At 36.6% G+C, this 27,838-nt stretch overlaps 1 protein-coding gene across 11 annotated transcripts in view; it reads right to left on the reverse strand.

The window, feature by feature from the left end:
• Nucleotides 1–27,838, reverse strand: part of BNC2 (basonuclin zinc finger protein 2) — a 454,270-nt gene that overhangs the window by 252,120 nt on the left and 174,312 nt on the right. For 4 of the 11 annotated variants that reach the window (XM_058301892.1, XM_071216752.1, XM_004465459.4 and 1 more), the window contains one exon: nt 9,325–9,408. The exons of the other annotated variants lie outside the window; for them this stretch is intronic. In XM_058301892.1, coding sequence (XP_058157875.1) covers nt 9,325–9,408 — 84 coding nt within the window. The remainder of the gene's footprint in view (nt 1–9,324; nt 9,409–27,838) is intronic. 11 annotated transcript variants of the gene reach the window in all.

Here is a 27,838-nt window from a genome sequence, read left to right on the forward strand (position 1 = left end):
TGACACTAGGGAAAATGGAAGCAAAGCCAGACTGAAACATTCCATTTCTTGCAACAGGTCAGCCCATTTCCCACACCAAGCAGAAGGATCTGTTATTTCCACTAAAGAACCTGCTGAGACTACTACTGTAAAGTAGAAGAATGTGGCCTCTGTGCATTCTTTAATAAGGTTTGCTCTGTTCAGAAAAAGCAATGGATACACTGAATTAAATAACTTTCTGGGCACAAGAAAAAGTTCAAGACACTATTATGTAAAACTTACTCAACTCTAAAGCAATAAAAACCTGTAAACATTATCCTAAAGGTTCTGATGCATCAGAAGTAGGGATTCTTTTACTAGCTATACAATTTGGGGTAACTTTCTTAATATTTCTGGGTCTCAGTTTCCAAACTGTAAAATGAAGTGGTTACATGACTTCTGACACATTCCAAGTTTAAATTTTGAAGCCATTAAAAAAAATACTGAGTCCTAAAGGATCTAACCCACAAATTATGATTCCATTAATTACTCAAAGATTTTTTGTTCTTTTTTGTGTGGAGTTGGGGAGCACTCTATGCATTCTCGAAGTTAATTATTGATTATGACTCTTTCCAAGAAAATATTCAAACAGAGTATAGACAGCTGTTCTTTATAAATATTTAAAAATAACATGTACAGATATATAAAATGCATGCACATTCACATACCCCACCCAAATACACGTAATTCTCCCTAATCAAGAAAAAAATTAAGATTCTTCCTATTTTCCTCTCTTTCTTCCTTCCTCTCTGAAGCTGCTATGGCTATGGCTTAGGAACTTATATAAAGTATAATTAAGTATCTTATTCAACTTTTCTCATATTAATATTGGTAGTTTCAAACATGAACAGCTTGCGTTAAATTGGTCATCTGAAAATCTAGATAACATTCTCCTTTAGAAACAGTGGTAGTAAGATAGAGAATGCTGAATGTAGTTACACTCTGAGACCACTCAATGCAAGCTTATTTAATATAGCACGTACCTGAAAGATAGAACACAAGATATAAGAATCCAGGAATTGTTAATGCTATTTATGCAGAGAGTAACAGTGAAAACAGCTGCTTAAGAATAAAGATGGTTCTGAAAATATGTAGGGATAACCAAGATTAAAAAATGAAAATTTTAAGGAAAAAAAAAGTTCATAAAACTGCTTTGTCTGTATTCACTAACATACTTCTAAAAGACAATATCAAGCAACTGTTGAACTTACTATCATTTTCCTACTTGTTTTGAGAAACAAATGCATTACAGAATGAAGTGATTTCTTCCAAGTAAAGAAAGAAAAACATAGTTAACTTGTTCCAAAATTTTCTGCATTCAGCTAAGAGTTCTTCTTTTTAGAAGAAAAAGTAGAAATTGTTTTAAGATGAATAATATTTAAATAGTCAAGATATGTGAAATTTCTTCCTAATTTCTACTTAGCCACCCAAAGTTATAAAAATGCGTTTATATAAAAATGAAATAATACTGCATTCAATAACTATTAGCTAAGTGGCAGGGAGAGAGTGTCTTCCACACGTACTTTATCATCTTCAATCCTTCCAACAATGCCAAAGGATAGGTTTGAAGAATTCAAGTCTTCCTATTCTATTTCAGCAATTAAAGGATAAAAACAATAGAAACAATATCTTAACTACTGGTTACTCAATAAAAGCTCAGTATGAAGAAGCCTGAAATCAGGAAACACCAGGATTTCAATCTGAACGCTTTTCTCCCATGTCGGGAGGAAGAAGGGAGAGAGCAATTCGTAGCCACAAATTTCTGGCTTACTTTCACCCATAACAATGCCATTCAGGAGTTAAGGAAAAAAGATAATTTAGTGAGCATTCTGGATTCCTTAAAAAAAATAATAACTTTCAAATTTCAGTCACATTCTTTAAAAAAAAAAAGACACCAATCATCACTAGACTGTATGTAAAATTGCAACCTAATTTCATTTTACAACTCAAGTAATTCTAAATAGTACTCTTTTTAACAGCAGAAATACCAGGACTGTATATGAAAAAAAAAGAATTGTAGTACACATCTACGTTGTAAACGCATTAAAAGAATGGAGAATGAAAAATAGGTGTAAAGGGTAATGGATATAAAAAGATGAAAAAAGGTAAGAAAAAATGAAAAGAGAAAAGAAAAGTGAAGAAAGAAAGGGGAAGGTGAAGAAAGGAGCATACGATAGGGAAAAGAGAAAGGCAATGAGGCAGGAAGAGCATTAAGGGAGTAAAGGAAAATTGAGAAGTTGTAGTAAAATGGCTCTTGTCCAGTGCTTGCCAGTCTCCTGGGCCATCACTTATATGTTTTCTGATAAAAAGGATTTACCATTCCAATGGCTAAAAACCATGTTTTCTGTACTGAAATAGTTTCACTTTATTTTTCCAATTTCAAATTTCCCCATTTATTTTTAAAGCTCAAGTTTGAAAACTTTGTTTATGTGTAAAGAAATGACTTTTATTTTAGAAATGTACCTTGGAACCTACACACTGCTCAGTTTAGTGCATAAAACCTCAGAGTGGACCCAACATTCCAAATACGACAGTCTTTCCTTTGTAAAGAAATGAAGACTGCCTCTTGCCATAATGCCTGAAAATTACTATTGAAATCAGTGTCCAATGATTGTGCAAAGCCTTAAACATATGCTCATTTGCTTGAAAAATTTAAGGTCCTAGTGGAAATTATAAAAACTAGCAATCTCCTATCACCATTGAGAGAGTTTTTTTTAAATCTCCAGAAAAGAGCATGAATATGTCCAAAACACATCTGCCTTGGAAAGGCAGATGAACAACAGGTCATTCACAAGAAATTGTCATCCAGTTTGCAGTCTATGGGCAGAGCATGGAACCTAATATTGTACTTTACTTCCAGATTCTACAAACGGGTAAAAGCTAAGCATCAATTCAGCCTACTCAGTATGCTTAGAACCATTTCCCCTTAGGTGGCTTGCCTCTTTCTACCCATCCTCTCTCTGTACCAATAAACCAGAGAGGCCACTTACTATATTCCTCAATACCCTATGAATTATTTTTATGTAAAATTCATTAAATAATACACCATTTTCAATATACTGATCCTACAAACTGTAACTCTGTGAAGTGGTTCAACCCGATGTCATCACTACACAGAAACTTGTTTCATTTACAATATCTGTTTCACTTCTACTCAGAAGCTAATATAATTTTTTTTACTGCACACAGGCTGCTAGACACATGTGCATGGCAAATGGAATCTGAACTTAGCTTAACAGCCTCATTTATTCCTGATGGTTTAAATTATTTCATCACAATTAATGACACCCCCTCAGCTTCCTGTGCAGCACTGCCAGATGTTCAGAGACCACAAAGCCACTCTCTTCTTTGACGGCTGGTGACAAGTCGTCCTCTGAAGGACGTTCCCTAGGTGCACAGGCCGGATGACACCTCCATTGCTTAGCACCTTTCTGCCTCCCAGAGTTACCATGGTAAGGAAAAAGCAGAAAGGCATGAGAAACCAGCAAATGCATTTGTGTGGGCAAATTACATGAAGTGATCTAAACTTGGAGGAACGTGTCTCCTGCTACAGGAGTTCCCAGCCTTGTTGTTTTACGCAAGAGCTCTTCGCCTCCACCTTCCCAACCACTGGCATCCACTGAAGTGCCTAGCATGGCATCAGTCCCTGGGGAATGTCAAAGAACAAGAAAAACTTTTCCACAGGGACCTTTTTCAGGTTTGTGGCTTTATTTGAGGGGAGGGGTTGTTAAACTTATCATCATCATCATCATCGTGGCTTCATTTGTATTTTAAGAGTGAAAAGTTTGAAATCATTGTCTACATCTTCAATGGCAATTATCATCTATCCTATTCAATAAAATGTTCCAATAGAAACATTTAACATTTTGGCATTTTGTGGTAAATGGTTCTACTCCTTTGTCTTAGGATTAGTAGAATTTATTCTTTTCGGGGGATGATAGCTTTTTGTCTTTGTTTTTCGATTTCTTGTTTTGCTGCTGTTGTTTTTTTTTTAAAGAATATACTGAAAAAAAGATTTCACAACTGTTTTCATTTTCATTCTGGTATAGGCAGAGCCATGGTTTACCTCTTTCCTTAATAACAAAGAAAATATTTTTCTTTAACATAGATTTCAGAAATCTTGATGCAGACATTCAAATGTCACAGAAAAATATTAATTTGCATAATCATAGTAGCTAAAAGGAAAGCAGAAATAGTAAACACTCTTGCATTTTTACAATAAGAATCCAATGTTGCAAATTTAATTTGGAAAACATTTCCACCAACTACAGAACATGTGGCAGATATTTTATGAATTACTATTATTTTTTTAATGCTGATCTTACTCAGGGAATAAGGGGGCTTTTGGTTTGCCCAAAAGCATAATAGGCAAACAGAAAGGCCACCTGTGTCAGCCCATGCTATATTAAAGAACATGAGCTACAAGGGCATTTTGGAAAATATTTCTAAACTGAGATGGGTAAAGAAATCATTATCAATACAAATTCCAAGCAGTTGCAAAAGGCTTCTGTGCATGTTACTGATAATGCATGTGGCCTACAAAGACTAATTACAGATTCCTCTAAAACTCAGTGTAATTTCTCTTTCACACACTATTTGGGATTGAAACTAGGACTTCATCCATATCAACTTCGACAATGGACACAAACACAAGGTAAGTTAATCAAGCAAACCATTTTAATTTTCCTGCTCATAGATGACTACTTTAAACTTGCAAGATTATTGAATTTTACATGACACTCACGTAAATAGGTTGACAGTTTATTAAAACTATTTTATTACGAAGTCCTAGGAACTCTTAAGTCTAGTTTTTTTATCAGGATTGGGGTGAGCAAGGAAAAGTTGGATTGGTGACACAGTTGTAAGCAGGCAGACAAAAGGAAACAACTTAGCACTCCCTGAGTTACATCAAATTTTCCATGCACCAAAACTAAAATGAAATAGTTCAATTACCGAGAGGTAGATAAGTAAAATAAACAACTAATTTCATACAATAAATTTGGAAGGGAGTCATATGGACCTCATTCTGTTGTCTCCAAACACTTTATCGGAGGGGAAAAAGGAGCTGAATAAACTTTAAACTCTCATGTAGGGATGTACTGCTTTTGTGTCCCTGGCAGATGTGGAAAGGAGATGAAATGGGCAAGGGAGAATCAAATATCCCATCGCTGCAGGTTTGCTGAGGGAAAGAGCACTGCAAAGATCTCACATCTGGCAATCATTTGTCAATGGCTGGAAAGAGAACGGCAGGAAACTTTCTGGCTCTTGGAGAAGATGAAAAGACAAAAACCATGTGTGTGTCTCTCTTTCTCACATACACACATACACACACACAGAGCAAGGGTACAGTGACTATTACACTTATTCTCTACCACTTACCCACCCCCAATTTAATGATCTTCAGATATACTCTACACTTCATGGTCAAAACATGTAGTCACTTTACTTGTTAAGGCTGTAGTGTATGTACATTTTTTCAAATAAACCCCAGGGCTGATGTTAGAAAATCAAAATCAGTCAAGCATAGACCGCCTGGTACTTTGGGCAGGAATCCTTGCGGTTTAGTCAATAAACAGAATCTGAATGAAAGACACCACAGTAACCAGACAGTAACGTTTTGAATAGTTCTTAACCTGACGGGGGGAGCAGACAACACTAGTGTCCAGGATATAAGAAGACAGTCCACTTAGACTCCTCTACCTGCAACACAGCTGTGTTTAGCATAAGGTCCTTTGCTATTTCCAAAAGAATTTTTTTTTTAAAATAGTGAATTTATATTTGGGGGATATTATTTAATAGATTGGGAAGGGGCATCTCTGATTCTGTTTAGTTCATACCTGTGCTATAACAATATAGGGAATTTGTTGTCCTCATAATGAGTTCATAAAAATGACCAGCTTTGCATTAGTAGGTTTATCTTGTAGTAAAAAGTTTCCTAGACATGCCACATTAAATTAACTTCTTCAAAAATCTAGGAATTTAAATCTGTTCATAGTGGTGGCTGGCCTTAAGTGGGCAGATTTTGGTTCACCCTGACATGCCTTTAACTGGCAGAAGCCGCAGCGCTTTATCCCTGTGATTCCATAAGTGAATGCTGCAGGTTGTTTAATAACCTGGCAAATTCACAGTAGCTTGTCAAATTATTACAGGAACAGTGTCATCACTAAACAAGCCTGATCACGGTTAATTACAATGCAGACCAGAGAGCAGCCACAATTGTTCATTAATTACAGGAAGCACCTCATTTAAATTTTATGGAAATTTATACTTGCACCCTGGTATGTCTGGAAAAAAAAAAGTGATCCTTCACACATTCACAGAAGAAAGGAGTCTGTGGTTTATGAAACATCACAGTAAATTGTGTCTAATCTGATACTGAAATATTGGTTCATTATTTACTCTAATTTTCTAAGCACTTTAGTGGTGAAAAATATCAAGACAAACCCCACATCTTGAATTCCCAACCAAGAAAGGAACTGTGATGGGCTAACTGTACCAACTTAATAACATAATGAGACACAATTAGACTGGAAAAGTAACTTTTGTCTAATTAAAAACAAAATGCCACACGGAGCGGCTGTAGCTCAGTGGTTAAGCGCCTGCCTCACATGTACAAGGTCCAGAGTTCAATCCCTGGTACCACCTTAAAAAATGAAAAATAAAATGCCTAATACCAATTAAGAAAAATCTGAACAAGAATAATTCTTACTATAAGATGATTGTATGTGAGCACAGTTTTTTTCATACTATACACCAGCTAACTAGCCCAGCTAAAGAAATTACACAATTCCACATCTACTTCAAAAGTCAATGAGGAGAATAAAGATAAAAAGTGAATCAGTTTGGATTTCCAGCTAGTTTTCCAAATCAAGCATATTAACACAAAAGCACAGTAGTTGCTTTTGCAAAAGTCAAGTTCAGGCACAGACTTCAAGGATGATCATCATTTAACACCAAAGTTACATTCAAGGAAGAACACCAGAGATTTTAGGATTACTAAATGATAAAGTTACTAAGAACCATTAATTTTAGGGATAAAAGTCTAGATGTTAAAAAAAGGAGGAGGTAAGACCAGGAAGGGTCTCCATCAACCCTGAGAACTCATGTCAGCTAAAATAGAAAAGGAAACCAGATATGGAGGTTACATGTCTGAACGAAAATTCTATGTAAGAAAGGATATAAACAAACCATTGCTCCTAAATCGAGGTATACAAGAGGTTATTCTCAGAATCAAGAGGCCAAACAGCAAATCCTGTAGTGGTTATAATGCCTGGCCCTGAGGGAAAGCCCTAGATCCAAACAGGAAAAGTATATGGCTCTGGCAAGCTCTACAGTAAGTGAGTTCCCTAGGTATGCAGTCAAACTAAAAAATAAGAATCAGCTCTTTCCCTGGGATGGGGGTTGGGGAAGACCAGGATACATATCATGGCAAAAATGAACGGAGTCCAAGCTAAAAACCAATCCTGAAATTGTTATCTCTTAAGGAACATGTTAAGTGTCAAGTTTATTAGGACCCGAATGGATATTTGCCAGTTATATCTAACTGCACAGAAGCCAGATTTAAGAAAGGGGGGGGGGGTGTTCAGGTTGGACTCAGTTAATTTACCAATTCACCGTACCCCACTTAGTTCACCAAAATCGTGATATAAGATGAGGAATCCAATAAAATGAGAGCCTCTTCAATGCTTTGCTCAGAAACTAGGTCTTCTTGCAAGACCCATGCTCAATTCTCAAATCCATAATCCATTTAACTATCCACAACCAGGGTTTCACTTAAACTTGAAAATATAGATTTTCCCTCTTGGTTTATCAAAATAGTATGCTCCAAAGGTCTACTTTCCATTTTATTTCACATGCCATTGTCAGAAAAACCCATTTCTTTTTGCGTAACTTAAGCCTCAAAAAGAGATTATCTTACAACCACCCATCACAGATCATTCCAGGTGATATCTTTGAAGAATATCACTCATCCCACCCAAAGAGGTCACGGATCACCGTACTCTCCACAAAAAGTCTTCCATCACTTTGCATTTGTGTGTCACATACAAGCTGTTAGCTTTCCAAAACTGGGAAATGCATGGGCTTGATTCCTATGTGTCACACCTGCTTTTCTGTTGTATCCCAGCCATGTACCACCTAGACAGCACCAGCTTGTGGCACAGTAGAGCTCAGGTGGCCTTCCCTAGGCCAAGAGCAGGTGTGCAAGAGATGACATTTCTTTCAGTACCATAAAAGCTGAAACCTCATCCTATCACCCTTTCTACCATCATTCCCACTGTGAAGAAGTCAACTCTAAAAGCTGTTCTTTCTTCTCATGTGGGGTAAATCAGTAAAAACGTTTTAAAACTGAGCTCACTGTGCACATCAATAAGCCTGAAAATTTAGAAAATAATGCGAAATGGGGCTCCTAAAAAATTATGAGTTTGTTCATGTTAGGGGATATCATCCATGTTTCAAAACTTCAGTTGTACCTTGGCATCACTGGCATACACATTCCTTATGTAGTAAAAGGTACACGGAAGTGGAGACATATCTTTGTCCAAGGTGTTATATTTATATTTTTAATTTGTGATATGCCAAAGAGCTTCTAATGCCTTACGAACACAACAAATATAAACTGAATTCAAAGGCAATACTTTTATCAAAAAATTTACTTGGCTTATAAACTTATATTACACTACTGGACATATCTTCCAATCCATGAAGACAGAAGATACTTACATTTAGTCCTACTTTTCTTTTAAAGTACCTAGTGGAATGGCTGTTGTTTTCTTGGTCTGGGAGACAGTAATGCAGGAAAGCTGGATAGAAGCATTAGCTTGAATCCACAGTGCTTAGCATATTGATTATAACATGAGAGCGATAAATAATAAACAGAACAGGGCTAACACTGACTACCATGCATCAATTCCTGTGCCAACTGCTGGACACGCACTGTATCATTTAATCCTCATAATCACCCTGTGTGGTAAATCTCCATTTTGTAGTTGAGAAAATTGAGGTTGAGTAAGGCTGAGTGATTTACCACAGATTGACTTATGTCTGCCTAAGAAGAAAGCCTTCAGAGACCATGTTCTTATCCAATACAGTGTATACTGTTCTTTGGGATAATAAATGAATGATCTCCAATTACAGACTACTCATGCTGAAAAGGACCTTCCACTGCTCATGTGCTACACATTGGTCTCTCTTTAACACCTGTCTCAATAGTTGTCTTTTATTGGATGGCAATGAAATATCTATATGGCTTTCAGAGGTCACTTGTTGTCACACCACCCCAAGTTGATAAAACAATAAGACTCCAACCTGGACTTCCAGCCTCTGGTCTGGCTCCTCCAGGTTTGGGCAGAAGTCTGCACCCAGCACTCTGCCAGCACATGCCACTGGAACCTGGGGGAATACGGCCAAGTTAGACGCTGGGTGTGGAGGCTGCTGAGAACTGCACACAGTCACACTTCACCCAGGCAGATGCAGTGACAGCCTACCCGCAGGTCTGAAACAGTTGATCACAGCTTGACATGTCTTTGACATTTAGAATGTACAGTATATCGTAAATATCATCAACCATGTTTAGTAGCTACCAGAGGGAAAATCCAGGACAGAAGGATCCACCTAAATTTTGTTTCCTTGTATCCACAGCATGTAGCACAAAGATGCTTAATAAATATTTATGGACAGAAGGAAGAAAGAGGAGGGCTGGTAAAAAGAAGGAATGGGGGGAGAGGGAAATAAAAAAAAAAAAAACATAGACTCTCTGCTTGACATACTTTTTTCCCTCTATTCCTTAATTTTATTATCTAGAAATTTAGAGTTGGATGCTATGACTTCTAAAGTTCCTTTCAGCTATTAAAAAATTAGTTCCAATTAATTTGTCCTTTTCCTAGTATAAGCTAACATTAGGTAGACTTTACTTATCTAGACTTATTACTTATACTTACTACCTTTAAGTTAAAAAGGCTTATTTTATAAATTCACTCCAATAGTAAAAATAATAACAACAAACCAAAACAGCTATAACTTGGTGAATCTTACTCTAAATCTAGAATTCTGCACTGAAAGTCACCAAGATCCCCTTTCAAAACTAAGATTACCTATTATAATCAGTCAATATCAGCCCTAAGTATCATCTGCATCACCTGCTTACTTCATTTTAGATTTGCCACAATGAATTAAAATTTGTTTTCCACTTTTGAAAAGTCTCTTCATATCTCTAATCAATATTTCTAAATACATACTATTTCCACTATCTTCCTATATTTACATGAATCTCAATTAGTCCCATTGCTCAGCTTCATCTCACCTATGTCTTCTTTTTTAAAAAAAAGAAAAGATTTATTTTATTTACTTTACTTTTCCTTTATTTATCCCCCCTTCCTCCAGACAGATCTCTTGTCTTTCTGCTCATTGTTTGCTCACCTTCTCCAGGAGGCATCAACTTGGGACTTCCCATGTGGTAGGCGGGTCCCAAGGGGTTGAACCACATTCGCTTCCCACCAATGTCTTCTTTACATAGTAAAGCCTTCCTTTGACATTGTTTCATTTTTTTAACTCCAGCTAAGGTCATTTGAGCTAATCAATTTCTTTGCTCAGAGATTTAGTCCTCAACAAAGTAAGCTTTCTTAAAATATGTTCACTACTTCCTTTTGACCCACAAATTAGTTCATTTCCCCCAACTTTGAAAATTTTCAATAAATTCCAGTTTGCATGTTTATTAGTGAACATCACTAGTATATAAAAAAACAGTCCAATCTCATTATTTGTTCTGTGTGTTTAACGGACAGAATATGATGTCTTCCTCAAAGTTAACCATTCTTGACCCATGAGTTTCATCAGTAGAGCCCAAGATAGGAAGGAAAGGGAGTTCACATTTACTGAGCACTTAAAATATGCCAGTCACCTTACATATAAATTAACTCTTTTATTTCTCATTATCATCCATTATCTCTTATGGGATATGAGCATCTCCTTTTTACAAACAAAAAACTGGCTCTGAGTAGGAAAATAACTAGTTTAGAGTCACACAGCTAGACAGTTGGAAAGCCCAGATTCAAATCTAAGAAATGAGCAAGAAAAGAGAAATGAGATTATTTCATAGAAGTTAATAAAAAACATGTCATAATTGTATTCAGTGGCATCCACTCTAGAGATATATGTTAACATTTCATATGAAATAAATTTCAAAGAAGAGAATAAAGGAAATGAAGGTGTTAACAGAAATCAAGACTAGTACCTTCTCTTTAGTTAGGACAACATAACCAATTTAAAAGGAATTTATGCTTTAAACTTGAGGAATGAGAAAGAAATGGAGCATGGAGAAGAGCAGAGACACAGTGCACTTGTATTATGTCACACAAGGAATAACACTGATGCCAACTCTCAGTTGACATATGGAGGGGCACTAATGAGTTCTGCAACAGTAATTTTCCCTAGGGGGCAACAGAAGGAAATTTTTAAAAATTAATCTTTGAATACTCTGTGTATCAAAATGTTACCCCCCCCCCCCAGGAAAAAAAAAAGCTTTCTATAAAACCTCAATAAATGTAACTACTTAACTGATTAAAGCAAATTCCATGAGCCAGAGTGTATATATACTTCAAATTAAATGTACAGTAAGACTGTAAGCACTAAGTTTCTAGTTCCTTTTTACCCTCACAGTCACAGAATGCATTTTATAAACATTCTCATGAGGAAAGGAGAAAGTTAAACTACAATTACACTCAATTACAACTTCAGGCATTCAAGAAAGACACTGTTTCTGAAAGAAAACAAAAAAGGTCTTGTGAATAAACTGGGAGGAAACTGTGCCAGGATACTAGTATGTTTCAACAATCCTAATCTCAAAAAAGAACTAGTAGAGAAATGGGTGGTGTGCAAATTTATAATCCTAGAGTTTCTAAACTGAAAAATTCCATAAGGATCCATGGAAGGTAAACCACCATAGTTTAAACATAGGGAGAGTAACAGTCAAAAAAAAAAAAAAAAAAAAAACAAGAAATCACACAACATGCTGGTGGCAGAATCAAGATTAGAATCCACAAATCTATCCTGAATCACAAATTATCCCTTGGTAAAGGAATAAAACCAATTTAAATAAAATAATGATATAAGACTGTGAAAAAAACTGACCAAAGAATTCAAGTCTTCTCTTTGAGTTACAATTATATTTGCAGAATGCAATAATTTTATTCACCTCAGAAAACAAAAATATGAATTGAAGCTAACCTTTTAGAATTCATTTTCAAATGCATGTAATTTAATTTTATCATAAAAAAGGAACACTAAGTCTCCTATCTCCGCAACTATTGCTCGAATATTATGTTTCAAACCTCCTCTCTTTTTTTTTTTTGAGCTAATTTCTTATTTTGGACTCCATGACCTATAAATGATCACTTTTCCTGGTGAATTATTATGTATCCCATCCTCCCACTCTATATATTCTCCCCAAAGACAGTGATATTTGATTGTGCTTTGTGCCCCTCACCCATTTCCAATTACAGTTCACCTTTAAGAGATACTTTTATATATAAACTCAAAGAGAAACTAAAATGCTGGAAAAATGTTTTCTTTATCGTTGTTGTTTTTATCTGAGTTCTCACAACAAAACTGGACAAGCAATTTGCACATTCACTGAGGGGTTCAAGTAATAATACCTTGTTACCCCATCTCTATCCCCATCCACCACAAACACTGTTTTTACTTATCAGATAGGGGAAATTTTCAAAGAGAAAGGCAAATTATAACTCTTCCCTATTTCATAAAAAATGAATCAAGATTATATTGGCTATATTTTTGATGTAACTGCTCTGTAACTTAAAACTATTTTAAAAACAAAGTTGAAAAAAAAAAGATTCAGCAGAGGGCCAATGCAAAAGGGGCATGCATATTTTGAATAATAATGCAAATGAGGATTTATTTATTAAATTGTGTATACACATTCTATGAACCTGCATTTTCCAATCAAGTTAGTGTTTACATGTAAAATGGATGAAAGGATTATGAAAAGAGAGAAACATGATAAATCATCATAGGGTGTTTACACTATGGCCAGTTTAAAAGTTACCCGTTGAAATCTCAGTGTGATTTGGAATAAAACAGATTCTTCCTTATCCAGTTATCAATATATCTGAACACAGTAAGAACCTGTTTAAATATAGAGTTAAAGCTTTCTCAGCAAAGTGATCAGATATCAATTAATCATTCATTTCTTTGAGGTTACTCTCAAAAATATGAATTGTAATTGGCCATGATTACTGTAAAAAATTGATTCTAATTTCTTCAGTGTATTTCCCTAAAAAATGCAACTTTACATCAGTTAATAAAACAATCATACAAATACCTATCACTTTTTAAAAATGAACCAAGGAAATATAAAGGATATAAAAGTTGATGACCTAATCAGTTGTAACTGGGCACACCTCATTCCACCTTTTGATTTAGAAGGCTCAGTAGTTAGCCAGCTAGCTACATGCGATCAAAAAATGACTGACAGAAGCAGCAGAAATAGTCTAATTCCTCAATAGCCCACTGTAAAATAAGGTGATAAAATATGGCACATACCTAACCACTGTTTTCATTGGAATATAAAATTTAAACTGTTTGGGGGCATTCAAATCTTATCTACTTTCCTCCATGCAGGCATTAAAGGTCTTTTTCAATGACATAATAAAAGACAAAGTTTCTACAGTGATTTCCACAAAGTCCTAACAGTGATTTTTCCTCGGAGTTATAGTAGTAGGACTATGGGAACTTTTTAATTTTTTTTTTACTTTTAACATTAAAAGCAAAATATACAAAGCAGTTAAGTATATATTTAAAAAAAAGAACTACTAAACTGATGGGCTAGCAGTTCTAAGCGCTATGTTGCAGGTTTAATTATAGGAAGGTAATTAGCTAGTACTCATCTAAATTTCATTCTTATGGTGCTGTAACAGGAAATGAGAGGCCTTGAAAGGGACCCTTCGGAATCCCCAGAGAAAGCTGAAGCTGAGTGTACAGCTACTCTCCTGTACATACCACAAAGGAATCATAGTGTGTGAGAGCTTTTTACAACTTACTTTGTGTATAATCAGCAGAAACAAAAGATATGACAACAAGCATAAAGACCTTTCTCTCTCCTCTCAGGAGAATTCAGCAAGGAGGGGCCAGTGGGCATTCACTTTAGTGTCAAAAGGGCTTCCAGAAAAAACATTTTCTGTGGGACAGAGAGGAAATATGGCAGGCTTCCTATACACGTGCTCTGTCTCTCTCTCTCACACACACATGTGCACACACACTCACATATACACTCACATTCTTTGTTTACTGAGATCATACAAAAAGATTGTTAGGGACTGATTTCTGAAAAGAAGACAGAAAAAGCCCCAGCTACACTGGCCAAATTGTAAGAGGGAAGCTAACATTCAAACTATCTGATGCTCCATGGGATGGGGGGCTGGGGAGGGACATAAGGAAAGGGACACAGGAGGAAAAAAGGATAACATGGAAAGGAAATGTGTTATCGAGGAAAGGGCTTATGGAATCAGGGATGTTCCTTGCAAAGCCTGGGCCCATCTGGAATTGAATCTTACTTTTAAACATTAACCATTCAGGTAGGTGCCTTCCTGATAGGCACTATAAAGTCACAACCTAAATAAACCAATTTCCATGTTAGTTCAAATTGCTTCAGCTAAACTGGCCAAAAGCCCAGATTAGTCGAAGTAAAGTGCATGTGTTTGGGTGGTTTCAGCTTAGCAGTGTTCAAGGGAAGAGAGAAACCAACTGCTCTGTAAGAATATGTAAATGAATGGAAAGATAAAATTGGTTTGAGAGAGAAAGAGAGAACAGGAAAAAAGTCCCTTTAAAGGGCTCTGGGAAAAGGTTGGGCTCAAGCACCATCACATTCTAAGCCAGAGAGAAGCAACAGATAGAAATTCAACCTAATTGCAGGGGTCATACAATGCCAAACAGCAAGAAGAAGTTTTACTCAACACAAAAAATTCAAAAAGATCATTAAGTAAAACAGTTTTATAATTAAGTTAGGCAGGTGCCATGTAAGAATTAGGAGATAAAGAAAAAATTAATGAATTACCCAACATTGCAAAGATAGAGTTGTATACTAAACTTGCTATGATATAAATAAATATAAAAACTGAAAAACAGCAAGGTGAGACAAGTCACTGGATGTACAGTTAACTTATATCTTACTTTTTCAACCAAAAGGCAACACTGCAGGCCTAACATATTTCTCTCCCATGGAATCCAAGGGTAAGACTCAGAAATTTGTTGAACCTGAGGATTAAGGAGAAAAGCACCATTGACTGATCAGAAAAGAATCAGTGATTCAAAAGGAATGGTCAGAAATATACTCATTATATTAGAAACCTCAGGTTAAACAGGGTGTATCAGCAGGAATGTTTTAAGGAAGGGAGACATGTTCTGGGGAAAGAAGGGAATTGGACAGCAGAAGCTGCCTTCATCCAAGAACAAGGAAATACAGGATGGAGACAAGAGAAGGGAGCAGTCAACCTAGGACGGATTCTTCTGTCCAACAGGTAGACAGACACCGCTGGGGGAGGGGCAGGTGAGGTGGGCCAGGCTCCCAGTCCCTGCAGGAGACATAGCTGTTTCAATGAGGTTCCCTCTCCCTCTGCCTGGGAGCCCATTCTTTGGGTGAGGGGACAAACAGGGCCCTGGGCTCTGTGATAGCAGCAATCTCTGCAGGTACAATTACAGGAGATTTTCACAGCCACAAACAACAATACCTTGTTTTTATACTGTGAAATGCAGGATAAAAGGTAAAAATCTCTCTTCCTTGGTGGCACCCTGCAGAGACTAATGGACCATGAATAATCCAAAAATTACATGGAATCTTTCTTACAGAGCATTCAAAGGGCTTTACACATAATATTTATTAATTCCCACATCAGACAAGTAAGGAGGTGAAGAAATTTCCATTGTACTCTTTTTATTTTTAAACAAGAAAACTGAGGCCTATCACTATGGGCTTCCTCAACCTTTCATAAAGGAGAAAAATGAAATTGAGATGAAGTTCTCCTGACTACTCTCATCCGTGTTTTAAGAGGAAAGGGTCCTACCATATGACAATGTTTACTTATTTCCTACAATTCTTGTTTTACATGTGTTTGAACACTGAAGACAATGAGGAGGAAATCTGTACCAGTGCCATCGATGGGCTTTACAGTTTAAAAAGTACATAGGTAGATTATTTTCAGTGGTTTGTAACCATTCTTGTAATTTAGTATTTTGGAAATTGAACACCAAGGTTGCTATTTATGGGCACAATACGTTGCCAGGTCTAACACCTGACATTATATGAAATTTCACATAGTCCTCTATATACCCTGCTCAACTAACTTTCTCTCCTTAAAAGTTCAATTTCAAATACCCTAAAAGGAAGGTTATGTTAAAATAGTACTGACTTTGGAGTTAGACCCCTGTTTAAATCCCAGCTGCAGCACCTTGTGGAGTCCGTAAGTTACTTGCTATCTCAGACTCTTGTTTTCTACATATGGAAAATGGGAATACTATTTACTGCACAGGTTTGGCAAGGTAGAGGGATTTGACACATGTAAGGACCCAACTAAGTACAGAGTAGTCATACCGATACTCAGTAAATGATTTCCCGGCTATATCCCCACACGTAGAAGGGGCATCACAGCACACCAGAGGAGTACGAGAAGGTAAGGGAGGAAATTCAGGGAAGGTGGGAGCAAATCTCAAATGTCAAAAGGGATAATACACACAATTAGAAAAACTAAAAACTATATATACCTAAAATAGGGCTATTCAATTAGTTTCAGTTAGGCACCAATTCCAGTCAACTTACAAAAGCCTTGCTAGAATAATGTGTTATGAAAGTACGTCTAAAGATCTGTCTAGGTTAGGAGGGCCTGACTATAAGGTCTTCCCTCAGGGGGAGCAGAGGAAAGCTGACACACCTCTGTATCACCCACTCTTGTTCCAACCCCAATCTTCACAATTTAAATACAAGGCAATTTGTATTTAGCTTAACCTATGAATTAGAAAAGTAAGGAGTTCCCAGGGAATATAGATGAGTAAAATCTGAAGAAACTGAACCCTTCCAGGGAAAAACAAACAACAACAACAACAAAAAAAAAAACAACAGCAAACTGGTAGACAAAAATAAGTCTAGGTCAGTTGTTCAAGGTGTGCTCCAGAGCTAAGAACCATAACTACCATCACCTGGAACTTGTTTGAACTACACATTCTCAGAAACTTAGCTGAGATCTCCTGTGACAGAACTCAGGATAGAGCCATGCCATCTGCTTTCACAAGGTTGTGCTGATGAGAATTAAAGTTTGAGATCCACTAGCCTAGGTAAATCAGAAAACCAAAAAGAAACTAAGGCAAAAGCCCTCCATGTTATAACTCTGCTTTAGAAGAAAAGTGACTTTAAAATATATATATATCTATCTAGATAGATATATAGATATATGTGTGGAAAATGGAAGGAGCAAATACCAAAGCATAAGAGCCAGGTTATCCTAAAATCTGTGAGCGAGAAAGGGGAAGACACGAAAGCAAGCAGCTAAAGAGAGAAAGCCAAAATAAGAAAAGCAACTTAAACAGCAGCAGTATGGCCAAGTCCAGACATACTGCCAACACTACAAAGAAACGATTTGGGAACGAAGAAATTAACTTAACCTTTAAACTAAAAGCACTTTAAAGTGATCCAGGTCACCCAGAACTCAGCCTCTGGGATGGCTCCCTGCTGCTTCCCTCCCTGACTTTCCACAGGGGATCAAGAATGAGGGTGAATGTAACTATCTCCAATGAGGGAAAAGAAGCTGCTTTCAAGTAGTAAACATCAAGCCGCTGGATTTTATTTATTTGTTTTGGTGGGGTGACATTTTCAGAGAGAAGTTCATTTTGGAAGAAAATAGGCATATTTAACTTATCTTAACTCATCTGAATCCATGGGGAAAATCAAAAGGCTTTTTTTTTTCCCTTTTCCTAAATTTAACAACACTGAAGAGAAAGGAAGGAATTTAAAATGTACATAAGAAAGCAGAAAAGAGGGTTTCAGCAACAAAATATGGCAGAGGAGATAAAAAATGGGCTATCTGCTACAAATATAAGAACAAATGTTACCTTAACAAAACTCAACATCTCAAGTTACCCACATTAAACCTATTATGATTTAAAAAATTAAAAACTCTAAGTAGACTTACATGGCTTAGGAAATAAAACACAATGGACACATAAAACTAGAGTTAATGCACAGCAGTTGGCTAGATATGGAAATTCCTGTTGACTAGCCCCTTAGCCCATTTGGCATGAGTTCATCTTACTATGAAAACTGCTGCTGAAGGAAAGCCACAAATTGTGCCAATGACCAGAGGAATTCTGACTGCTGTAAAGAGAGCCAGTGCAGCATGCTGCCGAAGCCCGTACATAATACAGCATGCATAATATCAATGAATCAAAGTGGTTTTCTTGGCACGTGAAGTATGCACACAGGTAGTGTTAGGAGAAGAAACGAAATGGGAAGGCAGTTCAATCTTGCTGTTTCACATGGTAAAACTTTCCAAATCCAGACATAAGTCATATTGTATACTATACAATTTCCCTTTCCAAGCCTGCTGAGGGCCCCAGACTAAAAAGAGAAAATTTACAAAAGCACACAAAGTTGATTTCTGTAGGATATCCCCCTCTCCCCCCAATCCCAAGCACACTGATCTCAACTGAGGTGAGCTCTAGAGGAGATGAAAAACTGTGGCATACTAATCAGGTAAAAAAGTGAATATATACCTCTCATGTCAATGGCATACTTATTGTTACCGAGGTTCTAAGAAGATTAAGTGAAAGAGACTTTCATTTTTTCCTTGGGGGATCTTAAAAACTAAGTTGTTTTTTTTTTTTTCTGAGCTGAATATATTTCATTCCTGAAACAGTGGCTTTAAATACTAAAAAGAGAAGTTCAGAAGACAATAGAATGCCTCATAAATGATAAAACTGTAGTGAGCCTTACATTTTTTTTTGTTAGGTTTTGTTCTTCAGTACCTTACATGAAAGGAAGAGTGTGGGTGTGGACAGCGGATGTAGCTCAAGCAATTGGGCTTTCATCTACCATATAGGAGGTCCAGGGTTCAATACCTAGGGCCTCCTGGTGAAGGCAAGCTGTCCGGTGTGGTGAGCTGGCCCGCACAGGAGTGCTGGCCCATGCAAGGAGCTGGTGCAGCAAGATGATACAACAAAAAAAGACACAGAAGAGAGGCAATAAGAGACACAGGAGATCAGGGAGCTGAGGTGGTGCAAGAGAATGACGCCTCTCTCCCACTCCAGAATCAGTTCCTGGAGCTGCCTAATGAGAATACAAACAGACACAGAAGAACACACAGCAAATGGACAGAGAGCAGACAATGTAGGAAGGGGAGTCAAATAAATAAATAAATCTTTTTAAAAAAAGAAAAAAAGGTAAGAGCTGGTTACATCATCAACTTGCCTAATGACAAATAATGCTATAAAATACTATATTCTGTCTACATCCTTTCCTTTTTTAGTGATATGATCCTATCCTCTTCCCACATTTCGTCTATCTCTTCTTTGTGAACAGTGCTCCCAAATCTCCATCTTCACTTCTGATGTTTTAGTTCTGTACCTTCTAGTCCCTAGAAATCCCTACCTAAATGTGTCCTTAACATCTTCAAGCTGAACAAGCAAAGCAAACCAGTCCATTGCCCCCTTTACTACAGCTCTCCCCCTGACCTTGCTATGTTTTGCAATGGTCCCACCATAATCCAATCAACAAAGACTCAGAACCACGGATCATAATTAAAAGCCTTCTCCTTGGGAAGCTGATGTAACTTAGTGGTTGAGCACTGGCTTCCCACATATGAGGTCCAGGGTTCAATCCCAAGCCCTGGTATCTCAGGGGGAAAAAAAAAGCCTTCCTCCTTATTCCCCAATGAAGTAAATTCTGAAAGCCTGTCCCTCCTTCCCTTTCAATTCCCTTAGCTGTACCCCCATCCGCCTTCCAGATCATTTCTAACTAGGGCATGCTCAGACTGTTGCAATAACCCCTATGTGATAAACCCAATTTAATCAGTCACACTCACAAACTAGTGTTTCTATTCACCATCCCTTAAATGCCAAGAATTTTCTCCTAGAAAATGTTTAGAGTTCCCCATAAATTACCAATTAAAGTTCGTTCTGGGTCCTCTACAATCTAGCTCCAACTTGCCTTTCCAACTTTGTCTTCTCCTCCTTCTTTATGGCAAATACTTAATAGGCAGTCTAATTAGACTATTTGATGTCTCCTACATGCTCATTTGGGCTTAACCTGATTTCATATTGTTCTCCTGCTGTTCTTTTTGGAATACCCTATTTATGAAAGTCTACATATTTCTCAGTGCCCCTTCTTCCAAGAAGTTTCCTGATCCCCCAAGTGAATGGGATTCTCCCCTCCAGGGCTCTACTCTGGCCATAGCTCTAAACCCTGAAACTTTAAATACACAGTGGTTTCCCCTTAGGAACAAGGACTGAGTTATTTTTCTTTATATCACCACAAAGTACCTATCATACCACTTTACACACAGCAGATAGTCAACTAATATATGCTAAATAAATCCTACATGTAAGCAGATATAGCTCAAGTGATTGGGCTCCCGCCTACCACATGGAAGGTCTGTGGTTTGGTTCCCGGTGACTCCTAAGAAGATAAGCAAGACAGCGAGCTGGCACAACAGGCAGGCACAGCGAGCTGATGCAACAAGATGCTACAACAAGAGACCAAAGAGGAAAAACACGAGACACAACAAAGCAGGGAACAGAGGTGGCTTAAGCAATGAGGTGACTCACTCCCACATTGGAGGTACCAGGTTCGGTTCTCCGTGCCTCCTAAAGAAACAAAGAAGACAAACAGACACAGCAAGTACAAACAAAGAGGGGGTAAGGAGAGATAAATAAAAATAAATCATAATAAATAAATAAAATCCTACATAAATCTCTTAAAACTCAGTGTTATCAGTACTCCCATGTTACAAATAGAGTGAAAAATATTTTATTATCCCACCTTATATTCAATAATGCCCTTAAGGCGTTGAGGGGTCAATGATTACCTCATTTTATAGAAACTCAAGATACAGAGAGTTTACTATTTGCACACGCACATTCTTGTAAGCATAAATTACACTAGAAAGTTTCAGAAACTAACTAAATATCACCCTGTTGATCCATGGTAGGTTTTGTTAAAATGATAGTTCCTCTAGCTGGACTTTTCTTCTAGCTTACTTCAGGATACCGCTCAAACGTGACTCCATCAAAGCAATCTTCTAGAGATGGGAATATATATAACATCTCACCACAACGTAAGTTGATGAAGTCTTTCCCTCTCCTATCAGGTATGGACACATGCTGAAAATCTATAGAATATAATGATAAAACATATATTGTCATATATATAGGCTATATATCTGGACAAATATGAAAAATCTCCTTTAATAAGCTCTTTAAAATAACTGTTAATTGTCATATATCTGTAAAGAATGTAATCAGTCTATTATAATGCCCTTAGATAGGATAATATTTCTAAGACTATGAAAGCAGTTTATAGCCAAGTGGAGGTTAAAATTTCCACCCCCAATTTCTACTTTGATTGGAATTAGGAGAAAGCAAACTACTGCCTGTGGGCCATATCCTACCCTGCTACCTGCTTTTATAAATGAAGAGTCAGTGGAACCCAGCCACGCCCATTCCATTCCTATGCTTTGAAGCTACAGAGAAAGAGTTGAATAGCTGCTACAGAAACCATCTGGTTGCTTAAAAATATTTACTATCTGGCCCTTCACAGAAAAGGCTTGCCAACTCCTGTTTTAAACTGTGCAAAAGTTTACCCCTTGCCCCACAGCTATAACGCTTTCAAGAATTAACCTTTAGGAAATAAACATACAAGTGCTAACAAGGTCCTTCATATTGCAGCACTCTTTATAAAAGAAAAGAACTGTCAAATAGTCTCAATGTCCACAAACTAAGAACTCATTAAGAAAGTTATGGTACAACGGCATTTTAGGAATCTATTAAAAATTAAAATGGTATCTGTATTTATAAACATGGAAAGATATTTATGACACAGTTGAGCTAAAGAAGTCACATACACATATAAGCCATTTATGTAACTCATATCAAAACATGCATTTGTACGTACACTTGTAAATGAAGAGATGAATAAAAGATTAATAAAATGTTTCCTTGGCCATGGCCTATACCATAGCTTTTGCTCTCTTTGTAGTTTTATTAGTTGTTCAGATCTGCCCAATAATTATCCTTTTTATAAAATGCTAAAAACTATTTAAAATTAAAATTAGTATGCAAAGTTCAGATTCTTTATAAAGTACTGCGTTTTTCATAAAATTTGGAAGGGGTTTTATTTTTGTTTGTTTTAGTGATTTTGGGGTTTTGTTTTAGTTTTTCCTTTGTTCTGTTTGAAGGCTTACCAATAACTTGCACATCTATGAACTAGCATCCCTACTCAGAATGACAATCACAGTACTGGATCAAAAAGTCCCTTACAAAAAGCATACCTGGGTTAGAAGGAAGAGGAGAGATTAACGAATAGTCCCTTGATGGAAATGTATTAATTGAATCAGTGCCTTGTTCTGGGTACCATAAAAAGGTTCATAAAGTACCCAAAAGCCACATAAGATTTTAGAATTATGCTGCTCAGTGACTGATTCTCAGTGAAGAGTGAGAAAAGAGAAATTTCTCACCACTCTCATTTTCTTCTGCAGAAGTAAGCTTCTGCAAAAATGACACAGGTATTTTTTTCAACTGGGAGCGGAAAAGGCAAACTATATACATGATGTTAAGTATTAAGAACCCTGTGCCGCCCTTGATACAAAACGCTGAGCATGACATAAGTCTTGCAAACTAACTATACATGAAGTGCAGAAGAAGAAATTGCTCACAACAGCCAATGCAGCTCAACCTCTCTGTGTCAGACTTCACAGGTATCATCCATAAGCCTCATTTTATAAACGAGGCAACTGAGATTCACAGAGGTTATCTAACTTTTCCAAAGATGCATAAAGAAGAGATAGATCCAAGCCCAAATTTATATGGCTTGAAACTTGAGAACCTTTCCACCATGCTCATGAAACAGAAATTTTATTTCTAATGAAATACTATACAAAATCCAAATAAAAATTTAGGAGATGAGTAAACTTGAAATTCTTGGCTTATAAAGATATTAGAAGGAAGGAGATGTGGCTCAAGCAATTGATCCCACGCCTACCACATGGGAGGTCCCAGGTTTGGTTCCCCATGCCTCTTGGAGAGGACAAGCAAGACAGCAAGCTGACGTGATGGGCAGGCACAGTGAGCTGACACAACAAGAGACACGAGGAAAACATAACGAGAGGCACAGCAAAGCTGAAGTGGAGGTGGTGCAAGCAATTAGGTGCCTCCTTCCCACATCAGAGGTCCTTGGCTTTGGTTCCTGGTGCCTCCTAAAAAGAAGACCAGCACACAACAAACACAGCAATGCCAAAAATGAGGGGGTGGGGAGAAATAAATAAATCTTTAAATCTATCCATATTTCCCATCCTTACACTTACATATACGTATACATGATATATATATATACCTTTAACAGATATGCCATACCATCACAAACAGTTCAAAAACCTTTTAGCATTTTCAATCTCAGTAAGAGTCTGTATACACTTGTAGATACAGACTTCAATTAGACGTAGAAATGTGGCTTGATGCTTTAAGACTTTACCTACAAAAAAATGGATTAAACAAAATTATGTGCCCAGCACAGAGGATGTAGCTCAGTGGTTGAGTGCCTGCTTCACATGTACAAGGTGTGGGGTTTAATCCCCGGTACCTTTTTTTTTTTTTTTAATTTCTCCACCTCCGCTTTAAAAAAAAATAGCAAAATTTATGTACCCTGAAAATTACCTTGTGAAAAGTTTTACAAAGCAATAGCCATACTTTTTTTTTTATAGGTTATTTACCCCACATTCACTCTCCCTTAATTATGTCTTCTTTCTAAAACTATACAGATTACTTCTTCTATGAATTACCCATAATAGCACCTGCAAGCACAAAACAAACAAAACTTTTAACTTTCAGAGCAGGGGACTGAGATTGTGCTATACCTCCCCCTTTTGGGGCCCTTCTAACTTGGTACTCCATGGATTCCTTTTAGACGCCTAAAAGATAGTACTCTGTAGCTCTATCCCTTTTCATCTAGACCAGTTCTGATATTTATCAATTCTACATATCAGCATCAGCATCATCATCATTATTATTATAAAGGAGAGGAAAAAAACAGGTTCTATCATTTTTTCATTTCTTTTTTTAATTGCTAGCCTAAATTATAGACGGATGAAGATTGTGGCAAAAGAAAAGCAAGGGCTAGCAAGGGCATGGGTTCAACCTTGCTGGACACAATATTTTAGAATTAAGAAAATGTGGGTACCACAGCTGGCACATAGTATGGGCAAGAGTAGTTATGAAATTATGAGCTATTAATTTTCAATTCTTTACCCTCAGTAACAGGCGAAAGTAACGGTATGCCAGATATTTTAGATCTGTATATTAGATTCAAACTAGGGTTGACTAAAAGGAACTAGATGTTAGTCAAAACAAAAATGTTAGTTAAAGACTATCTACAACACTGTTACTGAAAATAATTATTTTTAATAAAAGCAAAGTCCCAGGCTAAGAAACAATTTAAAAAGCACATTATATTGCTCAACAAACAATTCCCAAGCCCTTAACTACATTTAAGGCATTGTGCAAGATTGTACATGAGGATATAATATTTCCCAGATCTATATGTCTGTTGTTTGCTATTTTAATTCTACTGAGAGGTGTAAACATTATCGTCTTTAATGTGACCTTAATTCCATTACCACAACTGAATTTTCACAAAGCCAGAAGCTGGGGTCTTATTTACAAAATCAAGTCTCAAGCTCTACTATCTAGTGCTAATGAGTATAAGAAGGCCAGGAGCTTCAATTCAAACAAATGATCAGAACATATGATACAAAGGTAAACAGTACCCAATAGAATTTGCCAGTATTGCCTCTGGTCTACCTTTAGCTATAAATGATATGACAGAAATAACAGCATCACTCTGGCATCCATGAAGGCTAATGTGGAGAGAACTTTACATTGGAAAAAATTTAAACTAATGGATGACCTAAGAAATCCTCAAAAGAAGAAAAAGTCTGCTAATGCCTATTATCTCCATTTCTTGTTAAAAGAAATTAAAACATTTTATTTAAACATATCTCATTTCCAAAATCATCGTTTCTCCAAGAAAAAACTAGAAGAGCCCCTGTGCACAGTGCAGCTCAAAGTGGAGGTCTAAAGTTTATTGAACACCTACTATATCCTAGAGCTTCACAAGTGCTATCTCTTATTTAAACTCCCTGACAAACCCTCAAGTTAAAACTGTCATTTCCCTCATTTAAAAGATGAAGAAAATAAAGGTGAGGGATAAAGTGACTTAAGCAAGGATACAAGACTATTATGTGGTGGCACTATAATCTGAGCTCAGGCTTACCCTCCACAAAGCCTCCAATGCCAAATACTAGCACCTGCCACAGTGCGGACTGAAAAATGCTTAAAGAACAAGTGGTGATATTTTTAAGAAAGTATGAATTTTAGGAAAAAATTTTAAGATAACTGAGACGTGATATTGGAATAATTCAATTCTTGGATGCTATAGGCAAACCTTCAATAAACTTTAAATAAATCAAACTGGAAACAGTTTAAAACAACCATATCATCACATTTTATAACCAAAAACTGCTTCTTCTATGATCAGGAATACAAATATATTTTTAGATAATCTAAATATATAGGCTAGATTACCTTTTAGTTTGCATCATTACTTTTTCTAGCACTTAGTAAAGAATTAATCTTGAAATTGCCTGTAAGCAAAAAAAAATTTCTTGGCATAAAGTAATCTTAATAGTCTAATGAAAATCACATTTTAAAATTCACAACTTAAAAAACATAAATAACCAAGGAAAACTTTCATCATAACTTTACTGCACCCAAAACTTAGAATAAAAGAAATAATTCTAAAAAGTGGGTATACTATAGAATTTAAGGATAAATATCTAATGAATTCACTAAAACTTGATGTGCCAGGTCTATATATAAATCTTGATTTTGCTATTTAGTTGATTGCTTGTTGGTTTAAGACAGCCATTAAAAAATGTTAGTATGTCTGTTGAAAAAGATCAAAAAACCATCATACAAAACACATTAATCAGATTAAATACAGGCAGTCTATTTTGACAAAAATCATCCATTTATAAAAATATACAAATCATGTATCTAAAAACATTATAAATAGGGTACACATACTCATAGTTTACTTTTCTATAGTATATCTGTGAGTTAAATTTCTTAGTCACATAATATTTTTGTTTAAGAATGATAGCATATCAATTGGGAAACTACTTGCTTAACAGCTTTGCAAGTTTTTCCTTGTTATTACTTGGCAGTTATCAAAGCACACACACAAAGTATCTATGTGTGTGTGTTTGTAAGAAAAAAAAATACTTCATAAAACTATGAAAACAAACAAATTATTAAAATGTCAAAGTGAAGAAAAATAGAAAGGTAGTTCAAAACTAAAAGTCAAATCTTCTCTTAGGAAAGCCCAAAATAATCTATATTTCTCCTATTTACTGGGAAAAAGACACAAGAATATTTTACAAATGCATAAGTTAATCAGAAAGCTGTTCCATACATCCACATTTTAATCTGTTATAAATTAACCTGAGTAGGATTAATCATGAAAAAATCCAAAGCATTACAGGTAACATGTACAATTACAACCAAAATCAGATCATATATACCCTCAGTAAGCCTAAACAACTGAGATAGTGAATGAGGCTGTGAGAGTTTCTCTTGGATAAGGGTGGAGGGTAAGGTGGGGGCAATCGTCAAAATCAATCTATTTGAGGCAACGAAATAGTCTAAAGACCTGAAGGTGCTCATGTAGTTTCACAACAAAGTCCCTCTACAAGATGCACAGCCCAGGTGACCTGCATCTTTTAAACGGCCCATTTCCAGAATATCTGATTTAAAGTCACACTGGAAACCTTTGGCAGCAATTGAATAAGAATGGTTCAATTTAGCCCTTCTAAATGCCAAGGGAGAAAAAAAATCCACCATCCTTAAGTTTGTTTTGTTTTAAACTCAGACCTTCAGCTTTCCAAAACTGTATCCATGTAACATAAACCGTTATTATAGAGAAATGGTTAAATAAAAAGAGAAAAAGAAAGCAAGCCAGTGAAAAGGAATGAGGGAGGAGTAATGGTAACATACAGTACCATGAGCTGCTGTGGCCTCCCAGTCAGTGGTGCAAGGTTAACAAATCACTCCCGGCCTCCGGGCAGGCAGCAATGCCCAGCGTGGGGAAGGAGGGGACAGGGATGAGCCGGGGCAGGGGGCCCTCGCCTGGGCAGTTTACACAAGAAGGCAGCTCAGCTCCTTTCTGGCACACTCCTCCTCTCTATCTCCCAAACTCTTTGAGTATGTCATGTCATATTTTCTTCAGCTGTTAATTGTCCAGACTGCAAGACTTTAAACAGCCGCAGTTTGGGAAAAAAACGAAACCTTTCTAAGTGACCATCACAGCAAATCAGCTTCACGCTAGTGGGTAAAATTTTCCAAGGGAAGTGTTCCTCAGATAGTTCCTGAGTCGCTAAGTCACCACCCCCACCCCCATTCGCTGCCACACACACTCCCCTAGAGGGCTAAATGCACTTGTGGCAATAAAACATTCATGCGACTTGGAATTTTAACACAATGCCATTTCCCTAGTTTA

Source organism: Dasypus novemcinctus, chromosome 8 (assembly GCF_030445035.2).
Source record: "Dasypus novemcinctus isolate mDasNov1 chromosome 8, mDasNov1.1.hap2, whole genome shotgun sequence".
Classification (NCBI taxonomy): Eukaryota; Metazoa; Chordata; class Mammalia; order Cingulata; family Dasypodidae; genus Dasypus; species Dasypus novemcinctus.